We start from the raw sequence: 13,993 nt of genomic DNA, 5'->3' as shown, positions 1-13,993 counted from the left end.
CTCTCTCTCTCTCTCTCTCTCTCCCGCCCCTCCCTCTCCCTTTCCCTCTCCCTTTCTTTCCCCCTCTCCTTCCCCTCCCCCTCCCCTCTCCCTCTCTCCCTTTCTCTTTCTCTCTCTCTTCCCCCCTCTCTCCCTCTCCCTCCGCCTCCCCCTCCCCCTCTCTCTTACACACACACACACACACACACACACACACACACACACACACACACACAGGGAGGGAGGAGTGGGTAAGATCTCAGCAGTCCGTCAGCACCTTACCCTAAGCATCACCTTGGCAGTCATCCCTAAACAGTCAGAGTTGCCATGCTGGTTGGGATCTATTTGCATCTCTAAACCAGATGAATCTTCTGGTGTCCTCATGCCCATAGTCTATACACACTGAAAATCTCTAATCAGAAAACATGAAGCTTGAGGTGGAAATACAGCTCCTTGCTAAAGCACTTGCCGAACAGCATTAGGTCCTAGGTTCAACCCCTGACACTGAGGGGAAAACAAACAGGGATAGAGAGAGGCCTCCCGTCAGGAGTGTGCTTGTTATGCAAACATGAGAACCTAAGTTTGGATCGCCAACATCCGCATAAAAAAATCTCGGTATACTGACCTGTACCTATAGACTCCAAGCTCTGGGGAGATAGGGCCAGGTAGGTTCACTGGCCAATAGCTTAGCATACTTGGTGAGTTTAAGTCAGTGAAAGACCCTGTCTCAAAAAGTAACATGGATCACACCAGAGGACCAATAACTGAGGTCACCCTCTGGCACACATACACACACACATGCATGCAGGCAGGCATACACACCCATACATACATGTTCACCCACATATGCATGAACATATACACAACATAAAAAAATCAAACAAATTAAAGCCATCAACGTGCATGGAAAATACCACCTATCCTCTACCACGTCAAGGAGCAGCAGAGTGCCTGCCTCTTACACAGAGGGTCCCCACCTTTGGCTTTTACACCTTCCCTACATTTACCTATCCCTACCTTCCATCCTGAGCCCAGGCCTCCACTGTTCCAGCCAAGCCTGGCTGTGGTCTTAATTTTCAAGTTTGGGAAGGAATTATAGAAAGGATGGACATCTTGCCTTCTTCAGGAAGTATCCAGTCTAGACTAGTCTTGAACAGCTATGTAGCCACTGGATACTCTGCGTCTCATTTATTTCATGCATACGATAGGAATCGTACGCTTGTGAGGTCATTATGAACATGAAATAAAAATATGGGTGATCAGGCTAGAGAAATGGGTCAGTGATTAAGAGCACTGGACGCTCTTCCAGAGGATCATGGTTCAATTCCCAGCACCCACACTTATATGTTTGTAATTCCAATATCTGACACCCTCACACAGACATACCTACAGGCCAAATACCCATGCACATAAAATTTTTTAAAAAATGGGTGATCTACCTTTTATAAGCATAAAGTGTTGAAGAAATGCAAGTGTGTTTACTGAGTCACTTTTAAACGGCAAGGAGGGCAAAGGGGATTTGAGTTGTGTCTCCAGATGCCTTGGACAGACGATGTCTGAAGTTGGTCCACCACATTCATCCTTCCATCCTCAGGGCTCAGTCCTGACTTGAGCCTGCAGGGCTGGTTTCTAAGCAGCACTTCACACTCCAATTATATATCTTTGGCTTTTCACACTCTGCCACAGCCTGCAGCAGAGTCTGGGACCCACATGGGTCTCATTCTTCTTCCTGTGAAGTCTGTGACCCCCCTACTCCTCACCTCACAGGTCTGGGTGGAACACTATCACAGCGGTCACCATGGCTCATGGGATTGCCCAGACCCAGTAGACCTGACTAGCCACAGAGAGACAGCCCAGAGAGACCAGACCAGGAAATAACCAGCAGCCAGTGACCTTCACCTCCACTTTGTAGTGGAGGCCTCCTTGGTAGGGTCTATGTTTTGGGAACATGCTGGTCCCTCCCTCATGGCCAAGCATCCACATGCTTTCATTAGTTAGGTGACCTAGAATCGACGTGATTCTTCTGGATAGTTAACACAGTCACAGGGTTCCAGATGTGGTAGACACATATTAAAACAACTAAATATTGAGTTATATGCTCCTGTAGGTCTTAACTGAGTTATCTCCTGTTGTTTATCCTTCATATTTATGTGACATTATAAGGCTTTGATATATTGCAGTGAAACTTGGAATAATCCAGAATTATACAGTTAATTGCATGTACATCTAATTATAATTGTTAACCAGTATACAACTCCAAGAGGAAACAAGGAATTTGAATTGTGTCCGAAACAGTAAGCACATACCTGAGCAGATGCTTCATGTCGGCCAGCAGGTGCTATCCATATGCATAATGTCACTTGTTGACACTTAAGTTCCTAATGTTTTACCCAAAGTGGGGAAAACAAGAATTATACACAGGGCTATTTAGTTCAAAACACTGATATTTTCCTACAATAGATATTCTTATTTTACAAGGGAGGAAACCAAACTAAGGTCAAGTACCTTGACTAAGAAACCAGAATGTCTTCTTAATACACTGCCTTCCCAAATATAACCAGCACCCCAGGGAAGTGGGAACTACAGGGTGGCTTATTCGGGTATTCTGACTGTGTGTCTATACTGAATTTGTCTTTTCTCTGTCTCTCCAGTGTATGCACATAAGCAGGAACCTCCTCAGTATTCCCACACCTCCCGATTCCCATCTGCGATGGTGGTCACAGACACCAGTAGCATCAACACCCTCACCAGTATGTCTTCCAGTAAACAGGTAATGCCAGCATGATGGGGCCAGGGTGTGTGCATGTGTGTGTGTGTGTGTGTGTGTGTGTGTGTGTGCATGTATGTGTTCATAACGCAGACTCTCAAAGTACCAATGTGAGTGAATACAACTTAGCCATGATTTTAAGTCTCCTGAGGTTCTTCTTCCAGTTAGCTGCTAAAATGAACCCCTGAGGTCAGAGGGCAAAACAGATGAATTACAGACCAAAAGAGCTTATTGCTCCCCAACAAGAGTGTTACTGAATGAAGACGAGATTGGATGGGTCATTGGAGTCTGGATGACATAATGCTGTTAGACACTGGAACTGAGCATTCCTTACTGGGATGGTTGATGATCCATGCAAAGGGTTTTTCCAGGGTGGGATGGGAAGGTCAGGATGTCTGGTGAGCTGCCAGCTTTGCAAAGGTGGTCAGTGGGGAAAGAGAAAGGAGAATCAGGGGTTCTGGGACTGATACCACCCTCAGGCACTAGTCGCCCAAGGAATAACCTAATTGTTAACCCTTTGAGGACTCCCCAGTAGACAGTGTAACTGTTTCTGAGGCCTATTCCCATTTGGTGGTTTATCAAGAAACTTAAATTCAACTTCCTGGTGCCGAGACCATGGGGGGAATCCACAGCAGCTTAGTCGGTGCCTCAGTGGATGAGTAAGTCCCTCCTCCCAAAGAGGTGCTGGAGTAATAAAGACCGCTACACAACAGGGAGGGCTGCAGCTCAGAGAGGTGGACTGACTGCCACAGCACAGGGAGAACTAGAAAACAGGACAAGATGTCTGAACATGGTTGTGGATTCCAGAGTAACACAATAGGACCTTTCAGCAGCTGGGGTCTATGTACTGTGGGAACTGTTTGGCCTCTATTGATTGTTAGATAAGGAGGCGACAACCTTGAACTTTGTGTCAGAAGCACTCATCAAGGTTTGATCGTGTTGATTGTGCGCCCCCCTCCCCCCAACCAGGAACCCCCGTAAGTCACACCTCACCCATCACCACTAGCTTCTGATCAGAGTCACGGACTTAGGAGTCTCAATTCTCCCCGTGACTCATCTTCTTCGGGCTCTAGACTGAAGAAGGGCAGGTTCTACCATTCACTTTGAACCTTTGTTTCATCTTGAAAAGGACAGTTGTAACGTCTACTTGTTTCAAGGATTTGGAGCAGTTGTGTATGTTAAGTGTCTGGTATATCTCAAGTGCTAAATACCTAGCTTGGGTCGCTGGGCTCAGAAATTGGAGAGGTAGAAGGAGAGGTGTGTGGGACCTGCTCTGGCAGTCTTCTCTCACCCAATAGATTAAAAGACAACCCTCCATCGCTCTGCCCTTCGACTCCTAACTCCCGTGCCATTTCCCACTCTTTGTAGCCATCAGGGAAAACATTTATCTGTGCTCACTAATCTCAGTCAGGGGGTTAGCCAGGCGCAGCAACCCTCCTTGGGAATACCTTCCTCTTTTAAAGTTTTATCAATCTATCTGCTGCTTGGGCGGCCCTAGACAGGGCAGTGATTAATTATCGCTGTCTTTCCCACATTGACTTTGATGCCTGCTTGTTGAAACGAGTCCTCTGAGTTCAGGAAATGGTCCCTTAACCTGCTTCAAGAAGCCCCCAGGGATGCTGCCGTCAACCCCCACGTGGCTTCTGCCCTCCACTGGGCAGAGTGCCCAGCCAACCTTGAAGTTGAATGAACAACTACCGTGACATATTATGAAGGTGTCCCTGTATTCCAGGACATCTCATGAATGACCAGACCCTCATTTCTGCAACACTGAAGATGATGATTATACTAAAAAAAAAAAATTTAAAGGACTCAGGTGGGCATGACGCTACACGCTTGTGATAGCAGGGCACAGAAGGCTGAGGCAGAAGGGCACTGTCTCACAAGACAAATGGAATGCCTTATAGTTTTTGCTTTGTCGTTTTCATTCCATTGCAATTTTCTAAGACACGAACTGAAACCCAGAACAGAAAGTGACCTTCCCAAGGTCATGCAGACGAACTGGGCCTCCAGACTTTGGTCTTCGACTTCCAATCCTAAACTCTTTCCATTGAAACACCTTCCCCATCTCTTGAAAGTGCCCATGGTAATCATAAATGCTCTTGTAGGAAGTATTTAGGAACCAGAGCAAACATTAAACATGTGTGCTAAGTTTCAAACAGATAACTTCCTTCCTATAAACCAGAGCAGAAGGAAGAACCGGAAAGGGTGGGCTAAATTGAAAATGATCCACCAACTCTTTGTTCCTGGGGCACCAGGAACATGAGTAGTTTTGTTCTTTCTTCATTTTAAAGCATTGTTTTCCATGAAATTAAATCCATGAAAGTGTCAGGACCCGGTGAGACATGTGGGAGAGAATGGGTCCTTGGTTGAGTATGTTAGGGAAATCTCTAGGTTAAACAGAGCCTTCTGGAAAGGGCTTCTCAGAACAGTCCATGTGCTGATGATGTGTATGGAACCAGCAGCTAGTGTGTGCTATGCTCGGGTCACAGGGACACACCCTGGGGACACACTCTGGTCAGGGCTATTCTGCAGGCTTTGAGTAGAGGTTGAAAGAACCAGGACACCTGAGTGAATTCTGACTCCACCAGCTCCTGCTGTACAACCTTGGGCAGTTTCTCCCCACTGAGACTGTGATTATTGCTTTCTTTATAAAATAGGGAAAGCCCTTCCCTGGCTCACCAGGGCCTAACAGGTGTCAGCAACATAGTCAGATGCAGGGAGAAGCTCCCTTTATATTCCTTCTTCTGTCTGTGCTCCTTTATGAGGCTATTCTCTCCCCCTCTGCCTTCTTCACTATCCACCTCAGTGTTTGGTCTACCTGTGGTCATAGGAGGCCCTGGCAGCAAAATGTCCCAAGATTAAGGCCATTGCTCCTAAAGGCCCGTCATCTTGGGTGCATGCTCTAGATCACTCTTTCCCTTGCTGCTACCAGACAGGTGCTCACCTTCCCACGTTCCTCCAAAAAAAAAAAAGCAAGTGGATCAGGAGCCACCCACAGTACCAAAACCACTTGGGTCATCCATCATTAATGTCCAGCGAGTAGGAGGATGGGTTGGTGGGTGAATGGATTGATGGATGGATGGATAGATAGATGGATAAATGGATTCAGAACTTCTATTTTTTCTTAGTACTTCCAATGTTTCAACAAGAATTCAAGCTGCTATTCTATCATATATTATGGTAATTCTCTTCCTCCTTCTGCTAAGTAGATAGTTTTATGCAGAAAACTAAGGCTCTAAGATGAAGATGGAGATGAGTAATTTCACATAAAGATAAACCCCACAGCTAGACTCCTATCAGACTATTATCTTCCTGCTCCAGATCCATTAACAGCCTTTACTTGCTGGGCAGTGGTAGTGCACACCTTTAATCCCAGCACTTGGGAGGCAGAGGCAGGTGGATTTCTGAGTTAGAGGCCAGCCTGGTCTACAGAGTGAGTTCCAGGACAGCCTGGGCTACACAGAGAAACCCTGTCTCAAAAAACCAAAAAAAAAAAAAAAAAAAAAAAAAAAAAAAAAAAAAAAACCCAAAACCAAAAACAAACAAAACAAAACAGCCTTCACTTCCCAATATCTTTTTCTTTTATTGTAATTTATTTTTTGAGATGATGGCTTGGGGCGGTAGCCTCTGAACCAATAGCTGAGTTCCTGGAAGGTGGGAGAGAGCATGCTTATGTGCAGAAAGGAACTGATCCCAAATTTAGATCCAAGGGGAACGATCCCTACCTGGCTTGGAATTCACTGTACAAACAAGGCTGGCATCAATTTTGCATCAATCCTCCTGTCTCTGCCTCCCATGTTCTGGGATTTGCAGGCATGTGTCACCATACTTGGCTTCTGATAGCAATGCATGCTTAAGAACCATAATGATGATGCAGGGTCATGCAGGTATACAGCTAAATCTAGACTGTAAACTTGTAGCTGTCTGATCCCAGTACTTACTGTTGCTCCTACAGACCTGCCATGGGGGTCTTACAGAATCAAGTTTTAGGATTCCTAGGCTGCCAAGAGTCCTCTGTAACTCCTTCATCCTGTCCTTTCTGGAGAATTTACGTCTTGTTCTTCAACACTTGGGTGTCGTGAGTTACATTTTGAGAGGGTTTGTGTCTGAGCTCCTGTGTAGTGACACCCTGCAGATCTGGGAATAAGACTGTACCAAGCAATGACTTCAGTATGAGCCAGAATGGGCAGGCTGTGAGCTGACTCCTGTTCCCATAATACACTTTACCCACTGTTTCACTTCCTAGTTTATAGAGCGGTCAAGAGAAGCCCCCGAAGGTACTAACAAGAGAAGATGAGCTGCTTCATCATGAGCCCCCTGCAGCTGCCCCTCCTTGTCAAACTTTCTTCATTGTTGGTGTTAGGGAAGCAAGGGCTGATGGTTGAATTCCCTGGGACTGGAATTATGGGTGGTTATGAGTGCTAGAAAAATGTTGGGAACTGAACTCCAGTCCTTGGCAAGAGCATCAAGTGCTCCTAACCTCTGAGCCATCTCTCCAGCCCCAAGGCAATGATTATACATCATGGCTAAGTATGCAAGCTTTGCCATCGTAGGTCCCTATAGGTTTTACTTACAGTCTGTATAGATTGTAGTTCCTGCATCTCTCTTTCCTTACTCTCAGTCTCAAGACCAGTGCAAGCTAGCTTCTAGTCTCACATTCTACTGTGTCCTTGTCACCACCACCTTCATGCTGCAGGTTCAGTGGCTGCTTTCTGATACCATGCTGCAGCCCATCCCCCCCCCCTTACTCCCTTGGGTTTTAAAGGTACCACCTTATTCTATAGTATTCAATACTCCTCTTATCCTTAGCTGGCAACACTTCTCCTCAACATTGGAGTGCTGAGGGGCCCAAGGATCACTCCTTGGCTTCTTCTCTTGGGTCACACACCAATTCCATGACTTTGGGTCAAGTCCACAGGCTGATGACATGTGTGATCTGCCCCCAGGGTGGCCCTGCCCATGAAGGGTGCAATGACAGCGTTATCATTAGTGAGACCTATGCATGCCCAACACACTACTGTGCCCACCTAAAACAGAAACTCTTCATTTGCCCGGGTTTCTCCATACCCAGATCACTTCCTTCTTTTGTAATTCCACTTTTAAATCCCCCCTCCTTCTTCACAAGAGACCTTAGTCCTTTTCTCTATTTCCCTACATCCTGTCCATCAGTTAAGTTCTGCTAAGAGACCTTTAAAATTCATCCTAAATTTGACATTCTTCCCCACGCCCCTGGGCATTATCATAGCCCAAACCCAGGCTTCTCATATCTACTTGATCTCTTTCAGTGGCCCTTGACTCCCACTTCTGCTCTTACATGCAACATTGTGGTCTGGTTGTAGCAGCCAGGGAGCCCTCAAGAGAGAAACCAAGCATGTCCTTCTCCTGTCAAAATACCCCAATAGTTTCTACCTAAAAGCTGTATGCATATATATATATGCATATATATACATATACACACACACACATGCGCGCGCGCGTGCTGTTTAGTGGTGTATTGTTCAAACTTTCTAGAATGTATGCTGTGTAAAATTATAGGCTGGTCGTATTCACAATTGCATGCCCTGGACACCTTGCAGGCACCCAGTTACGAATTAAATTGATAATAGCCACTTACCTCAAAAGGTAGGTGGAGGCCAGCAAGATGGCTCAGTAGTGAAAGATCAGTGACCTGAGTTGGATCCCTAGCACCCACATGATGGAAAGAGAGAACTAACTTCTGCAAGGTGTCCTCTGACCTCCACACACAAGCTGGGGCATGTGAATTCCTGCACACTCATAATAAATAATTGTGAAAAGAAATAATAATAAATGGGAGGTTATGCCTGCAAAGCCCTAAACATGGTGTCTGCACACAGTGGGACTTCAGTGTGTACCATTATGTAACACATCCTCTGGGGATGAGGGTCACAGTTACCACACCTTACAGAGGTGATCCTCTGGGCTGGACCCCCATGAAGCTGGAAGTACTGGGACCCCAGTGTATACCTTATCAGATGTTTATGTTTAGACTCTGAAAGGAGCAAATAATTCCAGGTCCCTTGACAACATTTAGGGCTCTGCCACCATTTTATTATGTGGGCAAACATCTGATAACTGAGAAGCCCGTCCCTAATGACAGGTCATAGAATCTCGCTGGCGTCTCCTTATCGGCCCTTCTTGTTTGCTCTCCTATTGAAAGCTGAGAGGTCACAAGCCATTTTCTCTCTCTTCCACCTGAAATCTGAAAATTGGAAGGAAAAAAAAACGGGAGGAGGGGCTGATAGTGGGGAGTAAAGAGACTGGAGAGTGGGGGTGGGCAGAGGCAGGAAGAGGAGGCAAAGGGTATCTGAGGGCCCTGACCAACACCTCAAGAATGTAGGAGGACCAGAAACCCAGCTCCTCACACAAATGCATAGCTGCAGGGCAGTCTTAGGAGTCTTCAACAGCATCGAGAACAGAGAAAGGGGCCCCCATGCTGGAGATTATTAAGAATTGCCACATGAACGCCTCTGAAGCAAGGTCACCTGTACTAATACAACCAAGCCCACTGCAGCCTCCCTTTCTATAGAGGAAGAAACTGAAGCACAAAGAATAATTTGACTGAGAACAAAGCTAAGTAGAAGGAATGCTCTTGGTCCGTGACACAGGCTGGAGGTCACCCAAAGCCAACCAGAGCCTCTGACTTCACAGTTTTCCCGGTTCTGAACCACTGGCCCATCTTGTTCACTCTGAATCCTGCTTTCTTAGTCTGTCAAATGGATGTGTGATGATGTCATGAGATCGTGGTTGAAAGCCCTGATTAGTAAGGAAATAATGGAAGAATAGTCCTGTGCTTGTGTGAGTACATGTGTGCACATGTGAGTACATGTGTGGACATGTGTGTTTGAGGGGAGAACCTTGAAAGAACAAGCCACTAGGCTGAAAGGAAAACCTTCAGTGCTGACAAAAGAAAAAGGATGAAGAGAAACACGTGTGTTGGGGGGATGGGGGGTGACTCGAGATTAAAAGGAGGGTCATGGTTTTCTGAAATAGTCACTTAAAGCCTGGAGCTCTGGAAGGGGAGGGAGGCTGTCCCACATGTGTCTTGCAGCTCCTCCCAGAGGGTGGCTCCGGACACTCTAAGGCTTCCTTCCCTGGCCCACTGAGGTGTATAGCATCAAACACCTTAAACCTTTGACCTCTTTTCTTGGTATCTTTGCCCAGTGATAACAACCTTTGAGAAAGTTCCTTATGAGTTCCAAAGCCCTCTCCCTGGTGGAAACTTAGAGTAAAGGGACCTTCCCTCACTTGCTGCTCTCGGTAGATCAGCAGTTCGAGCAGAGCCTGAGGAGTTCTTAGGAATGCACAGTCCTGGGGCAGGTGGCTCAGTGGATGGAGGAGCTTGTGGCCAAGCGCGGTAACAGGAGCTTAATAGTGGGTCTCACATAGTGGGAGGAGAGAACTGACTCCTACAAGCTACCATCTGATCTCCACTGTGCGTGTGCACATGGGCACACATAAATATACCCCCACACACACATGAATAATTTTTAAACTACAAATACAAACTCCTAGGCCTAACCGAGGCCTGAGAACCAGAGATGGATCTATGTCTTAGCAGAATCCCTGTTCCTGGACATTCCATCCAAGTTTGGGAAGTAGTGGCCTAGGGCCCTTAGAGATCTTAGAAGGAGGCCTACTTCCACAAGACACCGAGAGCTCCTACCCTGCTGGTTTGTGATCATCCTGAGCACTGTAATAAATGCCATTCTTACAAATCCCCACTTCAGGGTTAAACTCAGTACATCAGGACTATTTCAGGCTCCCCGGCAACACACTTTCTTCCTGGGAAGTACCCTGGAAAGCTTTCCTGAAAGGAAAGTTCCAGCACCCACCCCAGCCCAGCCCAGCCCACCCCTCCACCTCCAGAACTTTGCTGGCCAAGTTGGGTATCAGCTCTCTTGGAGAAGCTAAACTAATGGCCTATGTGCACACTGCTAAGTTCTTTCTCCCCTCTCTCTCCCCCCACAGTGTCCACTGCAAGCCTGGTGATACCCACATAACCACTCTGTGCACAGCAACGAGGAACCCATTTTCCACACCATCAGTCTCTGGGCATCCATCATAGAGAAGTCCAGTGACCTGACAGCCCTCTGGGAACCCAGGAGAGAGGTCCCTGCTCACCCGACATCCTGCTGGGTACCTCGGACAAGCCGCTCTCAAGAGCTGTAGCCTGAAGCCCAGCTTCCCTTCTTTACAGTATTGTCATGAAGCCTCTCCTAAGATGCCAAGCGCTCTTGATTCTCCCAGAGGTGGCCGGTGCAAAATGGTGCAACAGGAAGCGAGAAACCCATGGAGTCTCCCCTGCAGCCCTTCGTCGAACAAACTGATGCAAAAACTTGAATCTGTTACTGAAATAAGATGAGGACGGAGAGGATATGTGCTAATGAACTGAGCCAGACCCTGTAAATACTGACAGACCCCGCCCCCATCCCAGATGATCTCAAGATTTCTTCTAAAGAAGTAAATTTGTCCAATGGGTGTAAACTATAAACTACTGTAATTAAGTGCAATTTTCCTTCCACGTATCTACCCCTGCTCTGTATATAATACTAAAGTGTCTATCACTTTTCTTTGTAAAGGTCAGAGTTGAAATTCCAAGAGTGACTTGCTCCCTCCTCCTTCCCCACTGAAAACTACCCAAAGTGGGAAATGAATCTCTTCACCAGCACCCTTCTGGGCACAGGGATGGCATAATTTGGACAGACTGCCAGCTAATACCCCCCACCGCCATGTTAAGACACACCTCTGGATGCCTAGGGGTGAGACATAGTGGCAGCAAGATGCCCTAGCATCCTGTGGGCCTGGGCGGGGACACTGACTGGCTGACAGCCATCTCAGGAAGCCTCTCATTAAAGCAATTTATTTTGTCACTGCTTAGAGTCTCATATATCTTCCCCTGCTATGGCTTCACCAAGAATCCCTAGGCCTGTTCTCCGTAAGATTTTCCAGTTTGTCCACTGGATACAGTGTTATCCTCTCTGGTGGCCTGTGCTCATATCATCTTAAAACATTCACATTAACTTTCTCATGCTTCAATGTGAGAAACAGTTGATTGCATCATTAGACACAAAGACAAGGTCAGGTCACCAATTCTGGGTCACTTATGGTCACAGAGAGGGAGAAAAATGCAGTGGGGGACTTCGGAAATCTCATGTTAAGCATTAATTCCAGGCTTTTTCCTACCTTCTTGCCTTCTCGTGGGACTGTCTGAGCCTAGGGGAAGGGGCTTTCATGGTTGCTACCACTTCCTTGGTCCTCTCTCTGTTGAGGATGCTAACAAATCCAGGAAGGACGTTGCCCTGAGCTCAGTGCTGCCGCCTCTTCCATAAGTGCTTTTCTATGCTCCAATAGAGTATTTCCAGAGAGAGTAAAGCCAAGAAAACTATGCAGACCTGTCCCTGGGTGGCAGGGTTTTCAGATATCCCAATAGAGCAGAAGATGGCCATTCTCAGAGAGCTGGAAAATTTGCTGAGGACCCTTTAACACAGAATTATTTTTATTGCTACTTCAAAACTGTAATGTTGCTACTGTCGTGAATTATAATGTAAGCATCTGTGTTTTCTGATGGTCTTAGGCATCCCCTGTGAAAAGATTGTTTAACAGTCCCACCCAAGGGTTCACACCCAACAGGTTTAAATTGTTTGGCATAGTTGCAATAGCCTTGAGAACCTAGAGGTCCTATTGATGCAAGCGGTCATCTGAACACAGGCACAGGCAGAGGAGAGGGAGGGAGAGTGGATTAGGCACAGTCTTAAGGAACTTTTCTTAACCAAATCCTATTTGACCCAAGATATACAGAACGGAGACCCACGCAACTGACAAGTCTCTGGAACACTGGCAGACCCTTCCTAACATCCCTTCACCATCGGAAAGAAGAAAAGTACCTACTGTGTGGGAGTCCAGATGTAAACTGCCCAGTCTGAAAGTTTGTTTGCAACTAAGAGCCCTCATCCTTTCCATCCTTAACACATCAGCCTCTTCCAAGCTCCTCCCTTACCTACGGAGCACATGCTTTTCTCACAGGACCCACTCATGTTCTGGGGAGAGTCCTGGGTTAGGACTTTAACATCCATGAAATGGAATGAGATACTTAATGATTTGCCTCAGATTGTTCTAAACCGTTCTGAGCGCAGTGGTTGTGGAGTCTCTCCTCCAAAGGTACAGATAGATAGTTTGCCCTGATTGCTGAGGAATTCGGGTGGATAAGAATACAATGCAGCTGAGAGTCTTGAGTTCTTCACTCACAGTTGGGGGCAGGCCTTTGGTAGGCTTCTTGGAGCCCAGATACCTTGATTAGGATCAGCATCGGCTGTCGTGTAAAAACTGCCATGGTAATAGTCATGCCTGTTTCTTAAGGTTCTTTGAGGAATGACAGGGCTAACGTCAATGGCTGAGAGCTCGGAACCCTGTGCACTCTATTGGTGTGCACTCTTGCATCATAGAGTTTCCTGGACCGGGCTGGTGTTCCTAGATGTCAATCAAGACTTTCCTCACCATCTGTGTGGTGCTGGGCGTTTGGTCAAATGCTTTTGTTCCTATGGTATAAGGCAAATGAAGTGGTAAATTGAGACTTGGGAAGAGCAAACCCAAGAAGAGAAGGCTTGACTGGGGAGATTTGGTCTTCTGTAGAAAAAGAATGGGACATGTGGGTGGCTATGGAGAGCCCGGGATGCTGGACCGTGTCCTTATTCCTTAAGCGTGGTGGGAGTAGGGAACAGGGGTCCCTGGAAGAGTCAGGAGGAGGCAGGAGCCAGCTGTGCTGGAGGTAAAGCTGGGCTGATAGCTGCCTTTGAACCAGGGATTAGCTGCATCAAAAGCCACTGTGGAAAAACAGCAATTGTCATTAGCAGACTGCGCAGGGAGCACCTTGCTTCCTCCAACCCATCACACAGGCCGCATGTTGATAACAAATGGCAATCAGCTGAACTGACTGCCTGTAAGTCTCCTCCCTCCCCCTTTCTGTCTCTACCTCTCTCTTCCCCTCCTCTGCCTCCTGGTTACAGGGGTCATTCCACTGTGCAAACACTGAATCGTCTGCTGAGGCTTCCAGCGTGACCATTTATTACTGAATCCTTGGCGTGTGCAGGGCTTCACACACACCTGGATGAACTCTTTCCTGGGTGTAGAAAGACACTTTCTAAGGGAGAGTAAGTGGAGCAAACACAGAAGGAACTACATCAAAGGCAGAGTCACCAAAGCCAGTCTCCCGGGGCCTACATATAT

General features: G+C 46.9%; 1 protein-coding gene across 7 annotated transcripts in view; it reads left to right on the top strand.

The window, feature by feature from the left end:
- Hnf1b (HNF1 homeobox B) overlaps positions 1–11,643 on the top strand; it is a 54,298-nt gene extending 42,655 nt beyond the window's left edge. For all 7 annotated transcript variants that reach the window (XM_034506278.2, XM_034506277.2, XM_034506276.2 and 4 more), the window contains exons 8-9: positions 2,631–2,749; positions 10,739–11,643. In XM_034506278.2, coding sequence (XP_034362169.1) covers positions 2,631–2,749; positions 10,739–10,759 — 140 coding nt within the window. In that variant the 3' untranslated portion in view covers positions 10,760–11,643. The remainder of the gene's footprint in view (positions 1–2,630; positions 2,750–10,738) is intronic.
- The last annotated feature ends 2,350 nt before the right edge of the window (positions 11,644–13,993 follow it).

Source organism: Arvicanthis niloticus, chromosome 6 (assembly GCF_011762505.2).
Source record: "Arvicanthis niloticus isolate mArvNil1 chromosome 6, mArvNil1.pat.X, whole genome shotgun sequence".
In the NCBI taxonomy this organism is placed as follows: Eukaryota; Metazoa; Chordata; class Mammalia; order Rodentia; family Muridae; genus Arvicanthis; species Arvicanthis niloticus.
The sequence above is the reverse complement of the archived record's forward strand: the minus strand, read 5'-3'. Positions and strand labels throughout refer to the sequence as shown.